Below are 20,554 nucleotides of genomic sequence, written 5' to 3'. Positions count from 1 at the left end.
CCCTGAATGATTCACGTCCAAAGCAAGAATGGGAAACTTACTTAAGCTGGAAAACACTGGCCTCCCACACTGGAACAGATTTAGTTTCAGAGTACAGGCGTGTGCAGGGGTGAGGCAGCTTCTTACAAACTAAAGGCAAGATAAAAGCACCATTAAGAACGTGATCCAGCATCAAACATCTTTCTATTTAATTCCCATTAATGACAAACTAAAAGGCTCTGTGGTACACCCGACTGTCACTATGTTATAACACACTGTCCATTCCAAACCTCCCACACTGCACATTATGTAGTGCTGTTACATCCCCCACTGTAGCTGATAACATTCACAATATCAGATCCTTCCTTGATTTTATGATATTGTCTGAATCATACTTGCTGTTATTCTAATTGTTACAGTTTCTAGATTATCGATCATCGGTAATGAATTTCATACAGTGTTCTAATTATTATTTCTCTTTGTTATGAATTCTGTTGCTTAATGTCAGATTCGTGTAAATTACAGCACCCTGTTCCATCCTACTCTCACTGGTAAAACTCTTAGCTATGATGCGCGCTCTTAACAGATTTTGGCTTAGTCGTCTTTTCTTACATAATTCACAGTGTTTTCCCTTGAATCCTGTTTCACAATCACACATGTATGAGTCCATCCCCTTCACGCAAGTACCTCCATTTTTACAGGGATTTGAGGAACATTCCCATTGATCATCTGTAATTAAAGAAATAGCATTTGGAGATAGCAAAAAGCGATCAAACATTTAGGCAAACAGACATTATACTGCACACTACAGCTAGGACATCAGGTTGGCATATTGACAATCATAAACCCCGTCCCACACTCGGATACTACCTCCTTCCTCACTCTCACATGGCCTGTCCTGTTGTATGTAGCCATGAAAGACTTAGTACTTTCTCAAGAACAATGGGCACTACCTATTTGTTTTATGCCAAAGGTCATTGTAAATAAGGAGCTGGTAGGAGACAGACCTGGAACCAGTGTGTTCCAACAGTCTCTAGAAGTAATGCAGGTAATCTTCTTGTAACCTGTAAATAGGTGCAATCATGCAATACCTTCAGACCTTTCTGTTTTCTTCATTCATGGGATGTGGATGCTGCTGGCTGGCCAGCATTTATTGCCCGTCCCCTGTGCCCTTGAGAAGGTGGTGGTGAGCTGCTGTCCATGCGCTGTGGGTAGACTTACAATGCCACTAGGTGGAGAGTTCCAGGCTATTGACCCAGTGACAGTGAAGGAACGGAGATATATTTCCAAGTCAAGATGATGAGTGGCTTGGAGGGGAGTTTGCAGAAGGTGGTGTTCTTATGTATCTGCTGCTCTTGTCCTTCTAGATGGAAATAGTTGTGGGTTTGAATGTGCTATCTAAGGAGCCTTGGTGAATTTCTGCAGTGCATCCTTGTAGATAGTACACACTGCTGCTTCTGAGCATTGGTGGAGGAGGGAGTGAATGTGGGTGTGGTATCAGTAAAGGTGGCCACTTTGTGTCAAGCTTCTCGAGATTGCTGGAGCTGAACACAGCCAGGCAGGTGGGGAGTATTTCCTCACACTCCTGACTTGTGCCTTGTTGATGTTAGACAGGCTTTGTGGAGTTAGGAGGTGAGCTACTTGTGACATTATTCCTCGTCTCTGACCTGCTCTTGTAGCCACTGTGTTTATATGGTCTGTTCAGTTCAGTTTCTTTTTAATGGTAACCCAAAGCATGATGCAGGCTTCAGTGATGTAACATCATTGAATGTCAGGGGTCTATCATTAGATTCTCTCTTGGAGATGGTTATTGCTTGGCACTGGAGAGGCAACGGTCTAGTGGTATTATCGCTAGATTACTAATCCAGAGACCCTTGTAATGTTCTGGGATCCAGGTTTGCATCCTGCCATGGCAGATGGTGGAATTTGATTTCAACAAATAAAAAATCTGGAATTAAGAGTCTCATTGTGACTCCGAAAGAACTTCTTTGACATTTATGACTTGTTGAAACTATTCTAGAGATTCTCCAGCCCAGTTCTGGTTAAAGTGGTGCTTCAGGATCATAGGAGACCTGCGAATTCTTGGAATGGAAAACACCAGCTGCATGTCCTCAGGAACCCTAATTGGATGCTTCTCTTCCTCACCCTGTGGTATTTGAGGTCCCAGGCACTGGCAGGAGCAGAGATCATAAATTCTACTTGCAACCTATGCCTTTTGTACCTCAGTTCTAACTGGCCAGCTTTAACTCAATGTTACTAAATGGCTACTTCGACCCTTAGTTTAATTATCCTTTTATAGAATAACTCTCACTGAAAACCAACCCCATAAAAAAGGTGCCCACAAACTCTTGATAGGAATTTTACCTGGTTCAGTGTTGGTCTCAGATTCTTGGATCTCTAAGGCTAGACTGATACGATTTGTCGATTCCTCCAAGTTTTCCAGTTTGATTGGTGGCTCTGGGCCTAGCCAAGAAATCAAAGATATGCACAGCCATCATTTAGATCAAGATGACAGATCAAACAATACAGCACTGCGTTAAAACACAGGCACATGGCTGTAAGCAATTCTGGTTTGCCACGAGCAGTTTTCACTTTCCAACAGGGCATTGATCGAATGAAGGACAACTCAATGCACTGAGGAGCTAGTCACTTCATATTTAATTGAGTGAGTTTCAATTTTCAAATCATGCAATATCTGAGCCACAAGATTGAAGACGGCATAAAGCAGTGCTGCTGAATGAAGTCAAGATTGTTGTGACAACCTGCAACATGATAACATTAAAAGACACTTGCAACACCTGCAGCCTCTTTTTATTTGATCACGCTAATGTGCTTGTCAATAAAGCTGCCATGCTGAGCCACATAACTTTCTAAAAAAATGAACTGGCATGGATATGTTTTCGCTTGAGACTTCCATGAAAAATCATAGAATCCTTACAGTGTGGAAGCAGGCCATTCAGCCCATCGAGTCCAGGCTGACCCTCCAAAGAGCATCCCATCCAATCCCACTCCCGTAATCCTGCATTTCCCATGGTTGATCCACATACCCACAGCACCCAGAGGGATGAACGTGGGGAGAATGGTAACTGTCTGTGTGGAATTTGCACAGAGGGTGGAATCAAACCCAGGCCGGGAGTGCTGGGAGACAGCAGTGCTAACCATTGTGCCACCCAGCCACTCATGTTATGCCATGTTGACGGAATTCTGAGGCAAATTATATTTCTCTTTGAGAGATCAATTGGTTAAAGACCAATAAGGTATTTGCATAATTGATTCAATTCTTGTTCAGATGTTCTAAATCCCAAAGATTAAAGAACAGAGTCTAACGTAGCACAGTGCTAAACCCCTTTGACCAAGATCATAGTCATTGTATTCTAATGTATCCCTCTGTTTAGCCCAGCATTTTTTAAAAAATTATACCTCTGTGACAGATGGTGGATGCTTCTTCATGCTAAATGTGCTGTATAAATGTAAATTGCTGTTGTACTGTTAAGGATCAAGTGCTCTGAAAAATTAACATCAACCATGCAAGCCGACTGAGTTCTGGTACCTACGTGTTAGCAGAGTTATGGGATTATGCTGCAGATTCGAAAAGGTGGCACTGATCCTCCCTCTTCCATCCAGCATCTCAGAGTACCTGAAAATCAAATCCAAACCAATTTGCTTTGTTTGTCTGTCAAAATTTCAATTACAAACAGGATTGTCAGCAGCACTGACAAGATGAAATAACCAAGCAGCTACAGGTCAGGTACAACATGAGTTTAGTCAGACAGAAACATTGCAAAGTTCAATTGCATGCAGCCCTTTTCTGTGGGTTGCTACCTGTAGTCTTTAAAATCTGAGGTGAGCTTCGTGGTGCGCATATACACTTCCTGCACAAGCTGTGCCAGGTGTCATACTGGTGAGAGAGTTAGAACCCAGGCACTGAGTATCTGTCAGATGTATAGAGAGTAGACAGATCTGATATCAATTGAAGTGTAGCTGACTTTATGCTAATATTGTCTTAATACTTAAATGTTAATTAATGCCACAGGTTTATTACTTTATGAACATATTTCTGATTGCACACAGGGTTGAGCAGCAGCAGGAAGGATCCCGCATCAGTGTTGATAAGTAAGATTAACTACTTTCAGACTTGCTGCTGTTGAGTTCTGGCTGTTGTACAAGAGTTTGGCACACTATATAGCTCTCTAAATTTGCTAAAGTTTACATGGAGTCATACAGCATCACTGAACAAGTCAGTCCTGACCTTTTGGCTTGCCATGAACCAGTTAGCTTAGTTGGTGTGATGGCTGGTTTGCAACACAGAGTGATGCCACAGCGTGGGTTCAAATCCCACACCAGCTGAGGGTACCATGAAGGTCCTGCCTTTTCAATCTCTCCTCTTGCCTGAGGCATGGAGACCCTCAGGTTAAACTCACAACCAGTCGTTCTCTCTCTCTGTCTCTAATGAGAGAACAGCCCTATGGCCTGCTGGGACTATAGTAATGCAACCTTGCTCCCAGGCATTTCTATAGGTCACAATATGACTTGAGATATGCTCAAGTGAGTGAATCAACCACTTAATGCCATAGACCAATCTTCTCTGAAGAATGTGAACATTTTTCTTTTTAAGTAACAGCCTAATCCCCTTTTGAATGTCTCAGCTAGAACGGCCTTCACTTCCCTCAGTTCGTTTTTGCTTCATCTGTTTTGTGGATCTTGGTGTAGCATTCCTGCATTTAAGAAGGTTATTTTCCAACTTGGCAACACTGAAGGAAGGTCTGAGATTGGAGTTTCATTGGAAGCAAGGGATTTAAAAGAATTTTTTTTAAAGAAAGTGAAGCGTTCCACCTACTTTATGATTTGGGAATTGTCCTCGTAGCTTCCATTGCCAGTTTCCGCCTCATCAGGTTGTAGTGTGACATGCAGCTTATTATTGTACATGCCACACTCCTCAGGATCTGTCTTCTCCTTCGAGTATCCTTGCGTTTCCCCTTGCCTTGTGTTACTTTGAATTCTCACTAAGAAAAAATACAATACAACTTAGCGTTATTGGCTCACATTGGTCCTTACAGGTGGAATTGAAAACCTCACCACATCATCACTTCCAAGGCTGTAAGGCCCTTGGTCACTGTGAATGATCTGAAACATTATATAGTCACTTGGTCACACAGAACTGAATACAGCTGGAAGAAAAAGACATGTTGCAAAGCTTTTTGTTTTTTTCATTCATCAGGACATACAATCACAAGAATACCAAATCCCAATGGAAACTACAAAATGACTTAAAATTTTGTTTCCTTTGAGATTTGGTACTCTTCTGCGCTTAAAGATAAAATGAAAAGCCTCCAGTAACTCAGAGCTCCAACGTACATCCGGTGTACTGACTGTGCATAACTACTATTGTACACATGCTCCTTCAGTGACCTTTTTTGGCTTAATGAACCAAATAGCAGTTACATAGCACCTTTGACTTAACAAAGCAACCCAATGCATTTCACAGAAGCATCAGAAGACAATAATTGACACCAAACCAAAGGTGGAGATAGTCAGATGGGTGATCAAGGGCTCGGTGAAGCAGGTGCTCTTTAAGCAGCATCTTGTAAAGGAGAAAGGAATGGAGGAGTTAATGATGGACTGAGGGCTAGGCAGGTGATGGCAATGATGGGATTAACAAAGTCAGTGGATGCTCATGAAGCTAGAGTTGGAGGAATACGGAGCCTTGGAGGCTTGTAGCACTGAAGGAGGTGATAGAGACCAGCAAGTCTAAAACCAGGGAGGGATCTGGATACAACCATTAAAATGTTCAAAGATGCCACCTCTATGGCTGTACTCTTACCTGACATTTGCTCTCTTTGGACAGGTATAAATGGTAAAGTCAGGGTTCCTCTGCCATGTCCAAGCCACTCTCCGTCTATGGAGCTGTACACTTGGTTAGTAGGATTAGGGGTGGGTAGGTATCCTTCTGAAATTCCTGTACAAATACTCCTCGTCCTACAGTGTCACCAAACAAAGTGACCTAGGGGTGCTGGTTCCTTGAAATTGGAGTCGCAGGCAGCCAGAACCCGTGAAAAAAGCATTTGGCACGCTTGCCTTTATTAGTCAGAACATCAAATGCAGGGGTTGGGATGTCATGTTGTGGTTGTACAGGTCATTAATAAGGCCACTTCTAGAACAATGCTTACCTGGTCACCCAGGTGACCTTATAAAAAGTTTTATAAAATCATGAGGGGGCATTGATAAGGTGAATAGTCAAGGTCTTTTTCCTTGAGTAAGGGAGTCTAGAACTCGAGGGCATAGGTTTAAGGTGAGAGGGGCAAGATTTACAAAGGACCTGAGGGGTAACTTTTTCATGCAGAGGGTGGTGCATGTATGGAACAAGCTGCCAGAGGAAGTGGAGTAAGTGGGTACATTTACAACATTTAAAAGGCATCTGGATGGGTTTATGAATAGGAAGGGTTCAGAGGAATAATTGGCCAAATGCTGGCAAATGGAACTAGGCCAGATTGGGTTGGCTGGTCGACATGGACAAGTTGGACTGAATGGTTTGTGTCCGCACGGTATATTTCTATGACTGCACTTCCAAACAGAATCTCAATGGCGATCAAGTGTTCTGGGTCTTTTGAAGGTTGGGCAAGGTGCGATTGAAATGCAAGGTGGTTTTCCAGACAGCAAGACGATCTATACAACCAGAAAGTAAAGTAGGTAGACACCACCTTGATAGACAAATGGTAAAGTTGAACAACATTGGCAGAATTAATGTAAAACACAAAAGAACGTCCAATTAAACATAAGGAAACCAAAAGGCAAACAATCCAGTTCATCAAGCTATGACAAACATCACTTTAGGGCAGGATGTGATCCAGCCTGTTGATGGGACTTCAGTGAACCCCAGAGGATCGGTGTAAGATGAAAAGTATAAATCATTGCTGGAAATACAATGGCTGTTTTGAGATGGATCTGAATAGGTCATTGCCATAGAGTAGTCAACTCAACTTGACCTCCTAGTCATAAGTTCCTCCAGTTCACCATCAGAATGAACAAGGGCTGAGTCTTCAGCCTGCACTACAACCCCTGCTCCATTAGCACTGGTGTCATCTCATTCCTCACCACCCAGTCACAGTGAACCTGATTCGCTGTGACCTTGTACTGTTCAACCTTGAAGATCCAGCTCCCATCCTAGGCCAAAACTGCAGACTTAAACCTGTATCCATTTAATGTGAAAAACACACTGGGTCATTTCTTTAACTTAAAGTCACTTGATCATACAGAACCTGATAACAGCAGAAAAAAAAGACATGTTGTGAAGCTTTTTGTTTTGCATTCATCAGGACACAGTCACTTAAAGGTGCAACATAAATGCACAATGCTGTTGTTGACTGTTGAAGGTGATTAAGCTATCAAGTGACAAAGCATTTCCAGCTACTTTTTGACAAGAATGATTCTTAAGACTTGGTGAAAGATTAATCTGCATGCAGCATCTTTACCAGTACTTATCAGAACCCGTACAGATAGTAATATTTCCCAAAATGGCACTTAACATCATCTTGGTTCCACTTTTTATCCTCTGATACATCTTCTCTATAACTCACCCACTTTTCCGATCTTCCCTCTCTATCCTCCTCTCAAATCCGTTCCAACACAGGATTCCCATTTTCAATCCTTGTGCCTTATCACTACTTCCCTTCTGCCTGCTACTCTCAATCTGTGTCTTCTCTTCAATCTCCCTTCCTGATGTATTTTCTCTCTTATCATTCTCTGTCTACACTTCTCTTCATCACCCCCCCGCCACCCCCTTCTCGATTGCAGCGTTTTTGACCCCCAGGCTGTGTCCTTGTTATACTATTCTCTCTCCTATGTTAGCTTGTTATCTTGTTCCCATGTCCAATCAATTACCTGTATCTTCTCCTGACGTCTGTCTTTTCCTAGTCGGTATGCACATCTAATCTTTGCCCTTCTTATTTGTGTCTACTCTCCCTTATAAAAAGACTGTGTATTTAACAACGATAGACTGCAATTGAATATAAGTTAAAATTCACTCATTGGCCAGCATTTATTGTCTGGTCTTAGTTGCCCTTAAGAAGGATATGATGAACTATCTTTTGAACATTGCAGTTCATGCTCTGTAGCATGACACACAACCTCATTAGGGTGAGAATTCCAGCATTTTGACCCAACAACAGTGATATTTTTTTAAAATGAGATTTACCAGGAAGGTTGCACAATATCACAGCAAGGAATTTGACACCAATTGTGAACTCCGTTTGTGACTGTGGATTCCTGCAATGTACAAATGATCAGGAGCAGAGTTGTTTGCAAGTGATTCTCAGGGAACTGAGCGGGTTGGAACAGAGCCCATGTTACAGAGGCAGCGAGAGAAAGACATACACACAGAGTACAGTTTCACAGAAGCAGTAAAAAAAAATGTTGAAATTTGCAGAAAACCAGTTATCTATCATTCACCAGTTACTGTGAGCTGTGATCTTTGGCTTGGTAAGTTTGAAACATTCACCAAGTGAATTAGTCACTCTGTGCTTCTTACAAACAAGTGGAAGCTTCCAGAGGAAGGCAACTTGACAGTTGCAACTTGCCTTCCAAATCAAAGGATGATCATCTCAACATTGGAATCAGGACGCAAAAACCACTGAACTGACTTTCTAGTTTTTTCAACCTCCACCAATAACGTATTTTCTCAATTTGTTTGTCTCTGTGTGTGTGTCTGTATGGGAGTTCATGTAATGGGAGTTTATAAGGGGATTAGAGTTTTCGCTAGTGGTGTTATATACCAATATGTTATAACTCTGTATCTGTAGCTATCGTACAAATACTTATAATGAATAATACTTCCTGTTCAGTACAGAAACCTGGACTATGCTTTCTATCAAGCTTGATTTGAAAATCGGATAAGTTAGGGTATTGTGCATACCTTAAAACAAACTTTAACAAAGTGTTAGTCCAGAAAAATGGTTCTTTCATGGTATGTCAGTGTAACCAGCAAAGCCAGCATACAATACCTGTTTGTAATTGCTCCTTGATCTGAGTAGCTCGTTTGGGTGTTTCAGAGTGTCAACCACATTGCTATGGTACTGTAGTCATATTCAGGCCAGATGGGTAAGGTTGACAGATTTCCTCCCTTAAGTCACCAAAGAATCCAATGGGTTTTTACAACAATTAATGGTAGTTTGGTAAACATTACAGAAATTAAATTTCAATTCCCAAATTATTAGTTGAATTGAAACTCCACTAGTTACCATGACCTACAACTGTCTCCACTATCTACATTCTCTTGAAGATCCCTCCCTAGTCAATTTCCTCCATTCACGACCTCTGTTTAATCACTGAATGCTTCCAAATTCTGGCTTTTTGTACTTACATGTGCTGACATTCAGATAGGCAGGGTCACTTAATAGCCTTCCCCTCTTGGTGTCTCGCACTGCCATTAATGCCAGTTTGTACCTCCGTCCAGTCTCCAGGTCGCGGAGTGTGTAGGCCGTTAACTTTCCATTGGGAATGTAGCGGCTTTTCATTTCACAAGGGGTTGTGCTATTGAGAATGTAACCATTACTTGGGCCAGTCAGCGGGCTATTCCAGCGTAGCCTTGCTGTTGTTGTTGTAACACCAGCCAGCACAAGGTTCTGAGGAGGCAGTGGCCCTGTGACAGAAAGACACAGTGAGCTTCTGTTAGTTACTTTATTCCTGGAGATGTCCTTTTCACTTTGCAGCAATCACAGTGGGCCCATGGGGAGCTACATTCCAGTCACTGAGAACCAGAAAATCAGGTTCCATTGCTAGACATAATAGGACTATCATCAGGCACTTGAGTTTACATCTTGGAAGCATCTGTGGAGAGAGAAACAGAGTTAACGTCTCACGTCACAACCTTTCATCTTCATCAGAATGGGAATGTTTAGTCTGTTTTAAGCTGTTTAAGTGGGAGAAGATGGAAGGGTAAACATGAGAGAAGGTCTGTGCCAGGGTTGTGGATGAGACAGGTTAAATGACAGAAAACTTGTTGGGGCTGAGCCAAAGACAGAAGCTATGAGAGATGGAGGTCAGTTAGCGATGCAGAGTAATGCCAACTGCATGGGCTCAATTCTTACATGGAGGACTCTCCTTCTCAACCACTCTCCTTACTTCAGGCATGGTGACCCTCAGATTAAACCACCACTAATTGTCTTTATCTCTAATGGGAGAATAGTCATGTGGTCCAATCAAACAATGACAACTTTATCATTTAGTAACAGCACAAGTAATGAGACAACAGATGTGTCCACAGGAGGCGTGAATTGGAAACAAATACCATCTGAAAGCAAACAATGAGAAAACAAGATGCAACATGCAAAACAGAATAAGATGGGCAGGAATTATAGTCTGAAACTCATTGTCGAACGCAGAAGACGTCAAAACTCATTTGATTCCCTCACTTTCGCCACCGACCCTGCAAACTCTTTTCTCTCCTGTCTTCCATCCTATTACAGACCTTTATCCCTTGTGTTCTTTGTCCAATTTCCACCAACGACAACTTTGTAAGGGTTTGAGGAACATGGGCCAAGATGTGGATCAGAATCGGCGACAAATACAATGATACCTATCTTGATGTTGAGAGCAACTTGCTCTACCGTTTATGCTTTTCACAAACGGCATGCTGAGATCCCCACTTGGCAGCGGACAGTTGCTAATTAACAATGATGATTGTGTTGTTGATAGCCAAGCTCACCTCATTAATATTCAGCCTCCCATTTTACCAAACAAGGTTGATGTCGGAAAAACTCAACAAGGAAATCGAAGTAAGCACCCAGTGGATTCAGCTCGCTTCCTGCTCTGAATGTCTGCCACGTTGTTTTCACTGGGACCAGCATCTAGGGGAATGCCCAATGGGCACTGGCCACTCTATGTCTTTGGACATTGGCAACTGATATGTGCTAACCTCTAAGAGGCACATCTTCAATTCACTTACAGGTCACTTCTGCTGTGCAATGTTGCACCTTGGGTTGCAACTGGTAACTCTCGTTGTAATGCTGCATCTAGGACACTGTGTTCAGGCACACACACCCAGCTCACGGACTGGACCAGGCTGCATTTCCAGACTCTTCACTCATAGTCATAGCACTCACTCATTCACTTATTAAAGAAGATGCAGATGGAAGGAATGCTGGTCTTTTGGCAGATATCAGCTGAGAGTGAGTTATTCCAGGAACATTGTGTGGTGAGATGGGGCGTGGTTGGTAATTACTGAGTAGCATTTGGTACAACCCAACAAGAAACCACCAACTCATGGTGCCAAACCCACCAAAACACTTGATGCAATTCAGACCTATCCAAAAAAAACACACAATTTAGTCCATAGACTTTTCTCTGTGTATGTCACAGAAAAGTTAGAGCTAACAAATTGAGGTGGGAGGAAGAGTGAGAGACAGACAAATAAGCAGAGAAATAGTGGATGAGAGATGGAGGCAAATACAGAGAGAGACCAAGTAACAAAGTAAGAGCTAGGATGGAAGACAGAGAAAGAGAACAATAAAGACATTTGTAAGTATTGAAGTTCTGAGGGTCTTGGGGGTCCCCAAACTAGAAACAGTACATTAATATGCAGGTATGGCAAGCTATTAGAAAGCCCAATATCACATTGGCCTTTATTGCATAAGAGTAAATAACCACAGAACCTCAGTGTGGAAGCAGTTATTTGGCCCATCGAGTCCATATCAACCCTCCAAAGAGCATCCCACCAACACCTACCCTATCCTTATGGGATAAGAAATGGATGCAGGAAGAGACCACAGGAGCTATCAGACTTGCTCCACCATTCAATGCAATAATGGCTGAACTACCAAAAACTCCACTTTTCATATCTCTAGAGTCAAAACAAAAAATCTGTCTATCCCAGCCTTAAATGCATTGAGCAAAAAAGCATGCACAACGATCTATGTTAGGTAGTTTCAAAGACATAATCCTTTATATCTCAGTCTTAAATGGTCAGTTTTTATCCGGAGACTGTGCCCTTGGGTTCTACACCACTCAGCCAGAAGAACCTGTAGTGTCCACCCAATGAGATGACCTCCCATTCTTCTAAACTCTGGTGTATTATAGATCCAATTTAGTCAGCCTCTCATCAAAAAGACAACCTTCTCATTGCAGTGATCAATCTAGTGAATCTTTGCTCTATTACTTCTGAGACAACATTATGCCTCCTTTAATATGGAGACCAAAAGTGCGCACTGTATTCCTGGTGTGGTTTCCCCAAAGCCTTACACAATTCTAACAAGGGCAGCACGGTGGCTCAGTGGTTAGCACTGCTGCCTCACAACACCAAGGACCCAGTTTTATTGTACCCTCAGGCGATTTGTATGTGGAGTTTGCACATTCTCCCTGTGTCTGCGTGGGTTTCCTCTGGATGGTCCCGTTCAAAGATGTGCAGATTAGGTGGATTGGCTGTGCTTAATTTCCCATGATGTCCAGGGATATGCAGGCCAGGTGGATGAGCCATGGGAAATGCAGGGTTGCAGGGATGAGGTGGGTCTTGGTGGGATGCTCTTTGAAGGGTTGATATGGACTTGATGGGCCAAATGGCCTGTTGCCACACTGTTGAGATTCTGTGATTCTTTACTTTTATGCAGTAAAGACCAATGTGATATTGGCCTTCCTAATAGCTCGCCATACTGGCATGTTAAAGTACTGTTTCTAGTATGGGGACCTCCCCCTCCCCCCCCTCCCTCCCTCCTCCCTCCCCCCCCCCCCCCCCCCCCCCCCGCCCCAAGACCCTCAGAACTTCAACACTTACAAATTTCATGTCTGGGTGGTCTCACATCTCTCTCCACCAAAAGGGACTGTGCTCTAGACGTCAGATTTCTTGATGCAGAAATCAAAGGAAATCCCTCCAGCCTGTCCTTACATGTAATTACATCATTACATGGATACGCAAGAACATGGCAACAACATTGACATCCCCGGAAAGGATTTTTAAAAACTAAGTAGGTGATACAAATTCCTAAAAATGAAAATCAAACACTAAAACTGTAGATGCTTGCAGGATCTTACTGAATGGTGGAGCAGCTTTGAGAGGCTGATTGGCCTACCTCTGATCTTAATTTTGATGTTCTCCCATGAGGGGTTATGGAAGCTTTACAAAGCATTACAATGGGCTGACACGCAATGAGTATCAGTCCGTTTAATCCAAGGCGCAACGGTGCTCTCGGATGTAGCTACCCAATGAATGATTGCCTATCTAACCCGCAGTCAAGCACAATGTTTCGATCCTTTCAGGTGCAATGAGGTGTGAACCCCTAAGGAATGCTTCCAAGCTGATCAGAACCTACGTGTCCACACAGGCAGGGGTGGAGCTGCGAGACCCTCCAAAAAGCTTTCCTGAGCGTCGAGACTCATCTGCGGCATGGCCTCCACTGTATAGAATTCTCCTGGAGAAAGGTCCCTGTGGGTGAACAAGAAGGAAAAACAAGTGATCCATTACTTTAAAGGCTATCAAATATCCCCATGCACCATGCCCTGCCAAACCCCATCCACCACAAAACCCTCAACAGTCCTGACTACTCTTGGGATATGGAGGTGTACTGGTACAGTGGTCAGTCGGGGTACAACGCCCACCATATTCACTGACCAGTTTGCACTCTCGACCCCAGAATGCATTGGTCAATTGTGTTCATATCAATCTTACAATACAGCCTCATGTGATAAGCTGGATTTTATGGGAAGGTGGTGGTAGGCGCGGACTTGGGGTTGGTGTTGATGTGAAGTAAGGGTGCGGTGGTGGCTTGATGGCACCCAGGAAGTAGGGGGCAACCCAGACAGTGGCTTTGTGAGGGAGCTGTCAGGTACCTTTTATGTCCACTAATCCCAATTAGTGCTCTGTTAGCTTTTTAGTCTCAGAAGCTCCATTGGGAGGCAGTGGCTATGGCACGGACTACATATGGCTGAGAGGGTACAATCTTGGAAACAAGGTGAGTGCAGCTGGGGCCATAGGGGTTAGAAAGACACAGGGGTTGAGGATGGTGGTGGTCAAGAGGTAGAGAATGATAGAAATATCATTGTTGGCTGAGGGCAAGGGTGAAGCATGGTCACACTGGCAGCCATTCCCACTAGGGAGTTCGATCTGAGACACATAGCAACTAATTAAGAGGACCACTCCATTCCCTAGACCCCCATGTTCACATGGCAGACATTCCATTTAGGGTAGGGGGTCACCAATCATGATCAAAATGTCAGTGTCAGCTAGAAAAGGCCTTTAATTGATTAATAAAGTGACACAAAGATCAAGCAACAAGGAAGGTGAAGCTGCTGGTATTGGGTGCCTATAAATTCAGCTTAATTCAACCTGGCACTGGGTGTGTGCATATGCAGAGTTAGAAATGTTTTCTTTTCTAAGGGGTGCAATAAGAGAAACAGATTAATTAGAGATGCAATGAAACTGAACTCTCATTAAGTGCCTCAGATATACCCTTTTGGTTGGGAGCACATATAAGTAGCAACTTAGAATGACTTTGCATTTGAGAGTGCAACCTACAATTGGGTTTTGGAGTTGAATGTCTTAAGGAATTAAGAGCTGAAAGGACAGGGGTATTTGGTTGATTTTGAGTAAACAAAGCAATTGATTAGTGAGTCGGATTAGCGAGTATTTCCAGTCCTTAAAGAAAAAGTAAGATCTTTACTTTGTTTTTAGGTCTCCAATCTGTCTCTTTTTCTTAAAAAATAGTTTGTCAGGTATAAAGATTGGGTACTTACATAAAGAAATTACAATGAAGGGTAAAGAGCAAGGATGCTGGAGCGATTCATTAATAAATTTAATAAAAGTATGATAGAGGTGGCAGGTAGGTGATACGTTGCTGTTGCCGCATGTGGGGGCTGCTGGACAGCAAGAAGATCCAGTGAGCACAAATCTCATAGAATCAGAGATCTACAGCCCGGAAAAAGGTCCTTTGACCATGGAGTCTCTAGTGGTTAAAAGCAACCTCCTAACTCTTCCAATCCTATTTTACAGTCCTGGGCCAATAGCCTTGAATGCTTTGGCATCACAAGTGCACATGTATAGCAAGTACTGGTAGCACTATGAAATTTGGATATGAGTTGAAGAACTGGAGCTTGATGCATTGAGCCAGATAAGGGAAGGGGAAAGCTACTTGGACAGTTTGTTCAAGTGGGCAGTCCTATCCTCAGGTAACTGTACGTGCGGTAGATATGGGTAATCAAGGAGTTACCTTTGAGAAGCCTCAGGCTCTACAATTGCCTGACAGTTGAAGGGTTTGAGTAAGCTGTGGAGATCAGAGTGGATAATGCAGGATGATGAGCAAACTGACCATGCCACCATCATACGGGGAGTGGTGGGCTGGCGGGGGGGGGGGGGGGGAGCGGAGAGCTGGGGGGAATAGAAGTATTGTATTGGTAGGAGACAGTACAATTAGTGGAATGGATATAGTTCTTTGCAGCTGTGTGTGAGAGTCCCAAAGAATGTGTTAGCTGCCCAGTGCCAGAGTTAAGGACAGGACAGAAACATGAAAGGGAACCAGTTTTCAAAGTCCATGATGGTACCAATGACATTCTTGGGACTAGAACAGAGATTCCAATGAAAGGTAATGAACTATTCAGAAGTATATTAGGTTCAGCATAATCTCCAATAATTTCAGGATTACAACCTGAGCCGTGGGTAACTTGAACCAAATAACTAAGGACCCTATGATACTGAGGAAGCATGGCAGGGTAGATGGGACAAAGTTATTTCCTCTTCAGGGAGAAACTAAATCCATTTAAAACAGATATTTTTTTTTCTCTCAGAATTAAATAAATTTGCAGAATCCTTTACTGCACAGGGCTGTAGAGACTGGGTCGTCAAGTATTTTCAAAACTGAGACACAGATTTTAACAAGGAAGAGTATCAAAGGTCATGTGGAAGAGGCTGGAAAATGGAGTTGAGGATTATCAAATCAGCCTTGATCTCACTGAATGGCAGAGCATACTCGATGCGTTGAGTGGCTACTTTTGATCCTACATCTTGTATTCTAATTGTTACAGTGCAGATGGAGGCCATTTGGCCCATTACATCTGTGCCTGCTGCCAATCCTCAACAGTTCATTTCGAGAAGGCCTGGAGAATCCAACCCAGTGTGCACAGGGAAGCTGACTGGGTATTAATCAGGAATTAACCTCGACCCACCCATTCTATGCCAAATCACCAATACTCCGTTTGCAAACACTGTCAACTCCAACTAATCTGGGACACTGGAGCCAACTGTAGTATCCCAAGCTTCATCCAAGATAGGACGAATGGAGAAAGAGGAGTCCTCATTAAGCAGTAACTACCTGCTAACTTGTTGAAATATATCACATGGGAATATTTTGTCAAACAGAAGGGCCTCCTGCCCCAGGTTAGCAGGATGAGGTGGAGAGCTAATGGGATAGGGAGACATTGTTTACCGAAAGGTGTAGTGCGTGAGGTTAGACTCCAGCAAAACAGTTGTTTCTTCAGCTGAGTCGGGGGACTTCAGAGAGAGCCGGATAGCGCTGACAAGCGACTGCTTTGGATTATGTAAAGACCAGGTGACGGATATGCTGGATGCAGTGACATTCACTATAGACAGGTTTCCAACTGGACCAGGTTCTAGACGGAAGAAGAGAAATCATCATTCAGACTGGGATGGTTACCTCTTGAATGGCAAGCGGAAAGCCCAGTAATAGTTTAACAGAATTTGATCACATCTACCAAAGGACTACAGACAGATCATCCACGGCTTTTACAAACTTTCCTTTCCAGCTATTAACTCTGAAACCAACATGGCACCAAGTGGAATCAACTGCAAACTTGTGAGAATGGTAGTTTAGATCAGTTTTGGATAAGGTGCTCACAACCCACCCAACCCCCCGCTCACTACCTTAAACTTTAATTCTTACAACTGAAAAATTACATCTTAAACCATATAAATTATGAACTAAGCATACCCGACTGGAGATCTAACATCAACAAATGGCAGCATGACAGAGCATGGATGATAAGAATGAGTCCTTTTAAGGAAAAAGCAGAAAAAGATGCAGATATGTAGAGTGCCAATCAGCATTTAAAACAGAAAGATAGGCTACTGCTTAATGTGGCAACCATGCATCCAAAGTGATCTCAGAGGAAAAATCTGAGACTGCAAGGAAAGAATCAGGACAGGGCAGGAAACAAGAGTTGGTGCTTAAAATTTCAGTTTGCCCTATTTCTTCAACACTGGCTCACTGTATAATAGTGACAATAAGTAATTACACATCATCTCTTTAATTGAGACGCCCAACACTTTCATCAAATGTGAAAGTATAAAGTAGCCAGATCCATGCATACAAGTTTAAATCTTTAGCAGACTTTTATCCTGAATAAAAGATATGAAAAAAACTACTAAACGAGCACAAAGTAACTCTGTAGTTATTACCATTAGTATTTGAGTGAATTAATTAAATTATTTGGAAGATCAGATCTCACAGGATCCCTAATTGTATCCTTCTGCTTAGGGGCTTGTCAAAGAATCCCAAGAAGATTCCATTTAATCTGAACATCCATCTAAACCTGTATTGTTTTCTAGTTATCCTGCCAACACTCTGAGCTCAAATTATTCATGAGACCCACCTCTTGTTCCATTGAATATAATCCCACTTCACTGCTGACCACTCACCTTTCCCTCCTGGGCCCTGGGCTGGCCGATATTGTTGGTGTTATTGTTATCACTCGCTTTCCTCACTTACTATGCCTCTGCCTTCAGATCTTACCCTCTCCTCCAAATACTAACACTTGATCCCACTGTCCTTGTGAATGTTTAATCTCCAACCTCCCCTTCCTCTCCCAAGTCGTTAGATATGTTGTGGCCTCCAAAATATGTGCCTCTCTTTTCCAGCACACCAGTTTTGAATTCATCAAACTATGATTTCCACCCTTGCCAGAGTCCCAAACTGACTCGAATCAAAGGTGAAGATTACATCCAGTGAAATGGTGATAAATGATAACAATCCCTCCATGTCCTTCTCAACCTATCTGCAACCATATGACACCATCCTGCAATATTTCCCTACCATTATCCAGGTGGGCAGAATGACACTCCCCAGGAAGCATTCATAGCTATTCACTCGTAATTCTAAATCTCATTTTTTTACTTTAATGTATTTTTAATTGCGGACTGAAACGGGAAAAATGTTGTTTCAAAAACCAAGGCATCGCTGCCCATTTTTATAGCACGTTACACAAATGCCATAAGTGGTGTTTAAATTATTGCTTTCTTCAACCAGAGGAGGAGGCTGGTAGCAGTCAAGTTGGCATCAAGGCAAGTGTTCAAAGTGAGATTCAGCTGGTAAAAAGTAGCTGATTGGTTTGTGGAATGGTAACCAGTTGTCTATGATAGAAGCCATCACCCTGCCAACCACTGTGTATTTGGATCTTGGGTAGCTGGACAGCTTGTGGGTGTGAATGATATTGACAGAAGCCTTTGGACCTCCAGCAGGGGGCATTTTCTACAGCAGAGGTATCTGAAGTAAGCCAGATAGTTTTTCTCACCAGTTGCTATAAACTGTAATTTTACAGTCGGAAACTATGTAATTTGTTCGGCAATTGCTTATGCTTCCTGTCAGGAAGTGAAGTGAAATGAACCAGGAGAAGAGAGATTGAAGGACAGCTAGTCCTGAAAAGCAAATTTTTAACTCCATGAGCTGGTGGAAAAAGGGCATTGAACTGCTTTCCCTGTTTTTCCCCCTCAACCCACATCACCAGTCATCTTTTGTCTGCCTGTGTCTGTCTGTAAGTGTGTGTAGGGGTAGTTATAATGGAATTAGAGGTTTAACTAGTAAAGTTATTTGTGAATAGTTCATAATTGTTTAACTGTAGCTAGAATCTAGTTGTTTGTAAAAAATAGTAATTCTGGATAAATATAGAAACCTGGTCTGTGCATTATGTTTGCCTAGGTCTAAACAAACAGGTAAGTCAAAGGAATTTCGTGGACTTTGATAAAATCTGCAACTTTGGTGACACTCTGGGAAAAGTAGGACTTAATTTCCAGTGAACTGCCCAGTGAGGAGTAACACAGGAAGGAGCTTCTCTTCCTGCTCTCCCTCAATTATCTCTTGTGAACCCTCAAGAGTCAATCCTTGGTCTCCTCATATGTCTCATCTACTTGCTGTCCTTGGTGGCGTAATTCAAAAACAGCATCAGTTTCCCTAGATACACTGATCCTACAGAGCTGTATCTCATGACGATATCCCTCTACTGTTTGTGCAGTGTCGATGTTCAATGACATCTGATATCATAAGAGCAGTAATTTTCTCCAATTAAACATTGGTTAGACAGAAGTCATTGTTATCAATTCCATGGCCAGAAATTCCACTTCATAACCATTGATTCTCCCAAAAACTGTCTGAAGCACTTGGACGTCAATGATGATGTTATTATGAGATCCCAAGATGAGTTGATTTCATAAATTCAGACCATCACTAAAACTACTTATTTCTACCTTCGTAAAATGTCCAACTTTGCTTCAGTTAATCTTTGGCTGAAAACTCCACACTCGTTACCATTAGATTGAACTATTTACAAGATGCTTCTGGCCAGCTTCCAATGTTCCGAAAACTTGAGATCATCAAAAACTTTGTTTCCATGTCATGATTTGCACGATGTCCAGCGAACTTTTCAACTCTGTGTTCACCAACATTCACCGGTTCCCGGTTCAGCAATGCCTCTATTTTAAAATTCCCATCTTTGTTTGCTAATCTGTCTGTGGCCTCAACGCCCCCCCCTTCATATCCCATAATCCTCCACCGCAGCCAAACAGGACTTGAATTGCTCCAGCAATGGTGGCACTGGGATCAGCTACCAAGGTCCTAAACTCTGGAAGTCCCTCCATGAACCTCTTCTTTCCCTGTTTCGGAGGTTCCTTAAAATCTAACTCACTTTCCACCTCTTGAACTGCTACCTTAACATCTTCTGTGAGACTCGATGTCAAATTTTGTTTATAGACTATTCTGTAAAATGCGTTAATTTGTTTTGCTCTATTAAAGGCACTATGATAAATACAAGCTGTTGCTGTGATTGCTTTTGCTGATTTTATACGTGGCTGCTCCTCTGGCATGAAAACAGATCCTTCAAATATTGTCTCTCGTGAACACACACTCAACAACGTTAATGATGCGGGAAGCCAGGACCGTCACAGTGATATTCATTGGCTCTCTCTAGAACGCACAGCATTACATTTTGAGAAATTGCCAAAGATCAGACACACAGGGTGTGTCCCATGGATGGTACGGCTGTATTTTGTGTATTCTGTTATGCATTAAGATAGCAGAGAAAATTAATTTCAGACAAATATTTGCCATTAAACATGAGGCTTAGATTTGATTATTTGCGGTCTTGGCAGTGTTCCAAGTATGGGCCCACGTTTGCTATCGGGCTGACACAGCACTACAACTGTACAAATGTGTTAGAGAATCTCTCATGGCATTGCTTACAGTCATTTGGATCATATAAATGGTTTAAATCATTAAATGAACAATATGTTCTATTCCAGTCAAGCTGCACCTATTGAAAGCCACAAATAATATTATTGTTTGAACATATACAGTCCTTCAGGGTCTAGTACTGT

At 42.5% G+C, this 20,554-nt stretch overlaps 1 protein-coding gene across 1 annotated transcript in view; it reads right to left on the bottom strand.

The window, feature by feature from the left end:
- The window catches only part of sned1 (sushi, nidogen and EGF-like domains 1), a 154,736-nt gene that overhangs the window by 12,281 nt on the left and 121,901 nt on the right, over nucleotides 1-20,554 (bottom strand). Inside the window, exons 18-25 of the mRNA XM_072573058.1 lie at nucleotides 16,380-16,563; nucleotides 13,275-13,387; nucleotides 9,335-9,613; nucleotides 4,817-4,982; nucleotides 3,534-3,616; nucleotides 2,344-2,442; nucleotides 592-708; nucleotides 42-129 (exon numbers count right to left, since the gene is read on the bottom strand). Of these exons, the coding sequence (XP_072429159.1) occupies nucleotides 42-129; nucleotides 592-708; nucleotides 2,344-2,442; nucleotides 3,534-3,616; nucleotides 4,817-4,982; nucleotides 9,335-9,613; nucleotides 13,275-13,387; nucleotides 16,380-16,563 (1,129 nt within the window). The remainder of the gene's footprint in view (nucleotides 1-41; nucleotides 130-591; nucleotides 709-2,343; nucleotides 2,443-3,533; nucleotides 3,617-4,816; nucleotides 4,983-9,334; nucleotides 9,614-13,274; nucleotides 13,388-16,379; nucleotides 16,564-20,554) is intronic.

Source organism: Chiloscyllium punctatum, chromosome 6 (genome assembly GCF_047496795.1).
Source record: "Chiloscyllium punctatum isolate Juve2018m chromosome 6, sChiPun1.3, whole genome shotgun sequence".
NCBI lineage: Eukaryota > Metazoa > Chordata > Chondrichthyes > Orectolobiformes > Hemiscylliidae > Chiloscyllium > Chiloscyllium punctatum.
This window is presented reverse-complemented; position numbering and strand designations above follow the sequence as displayed.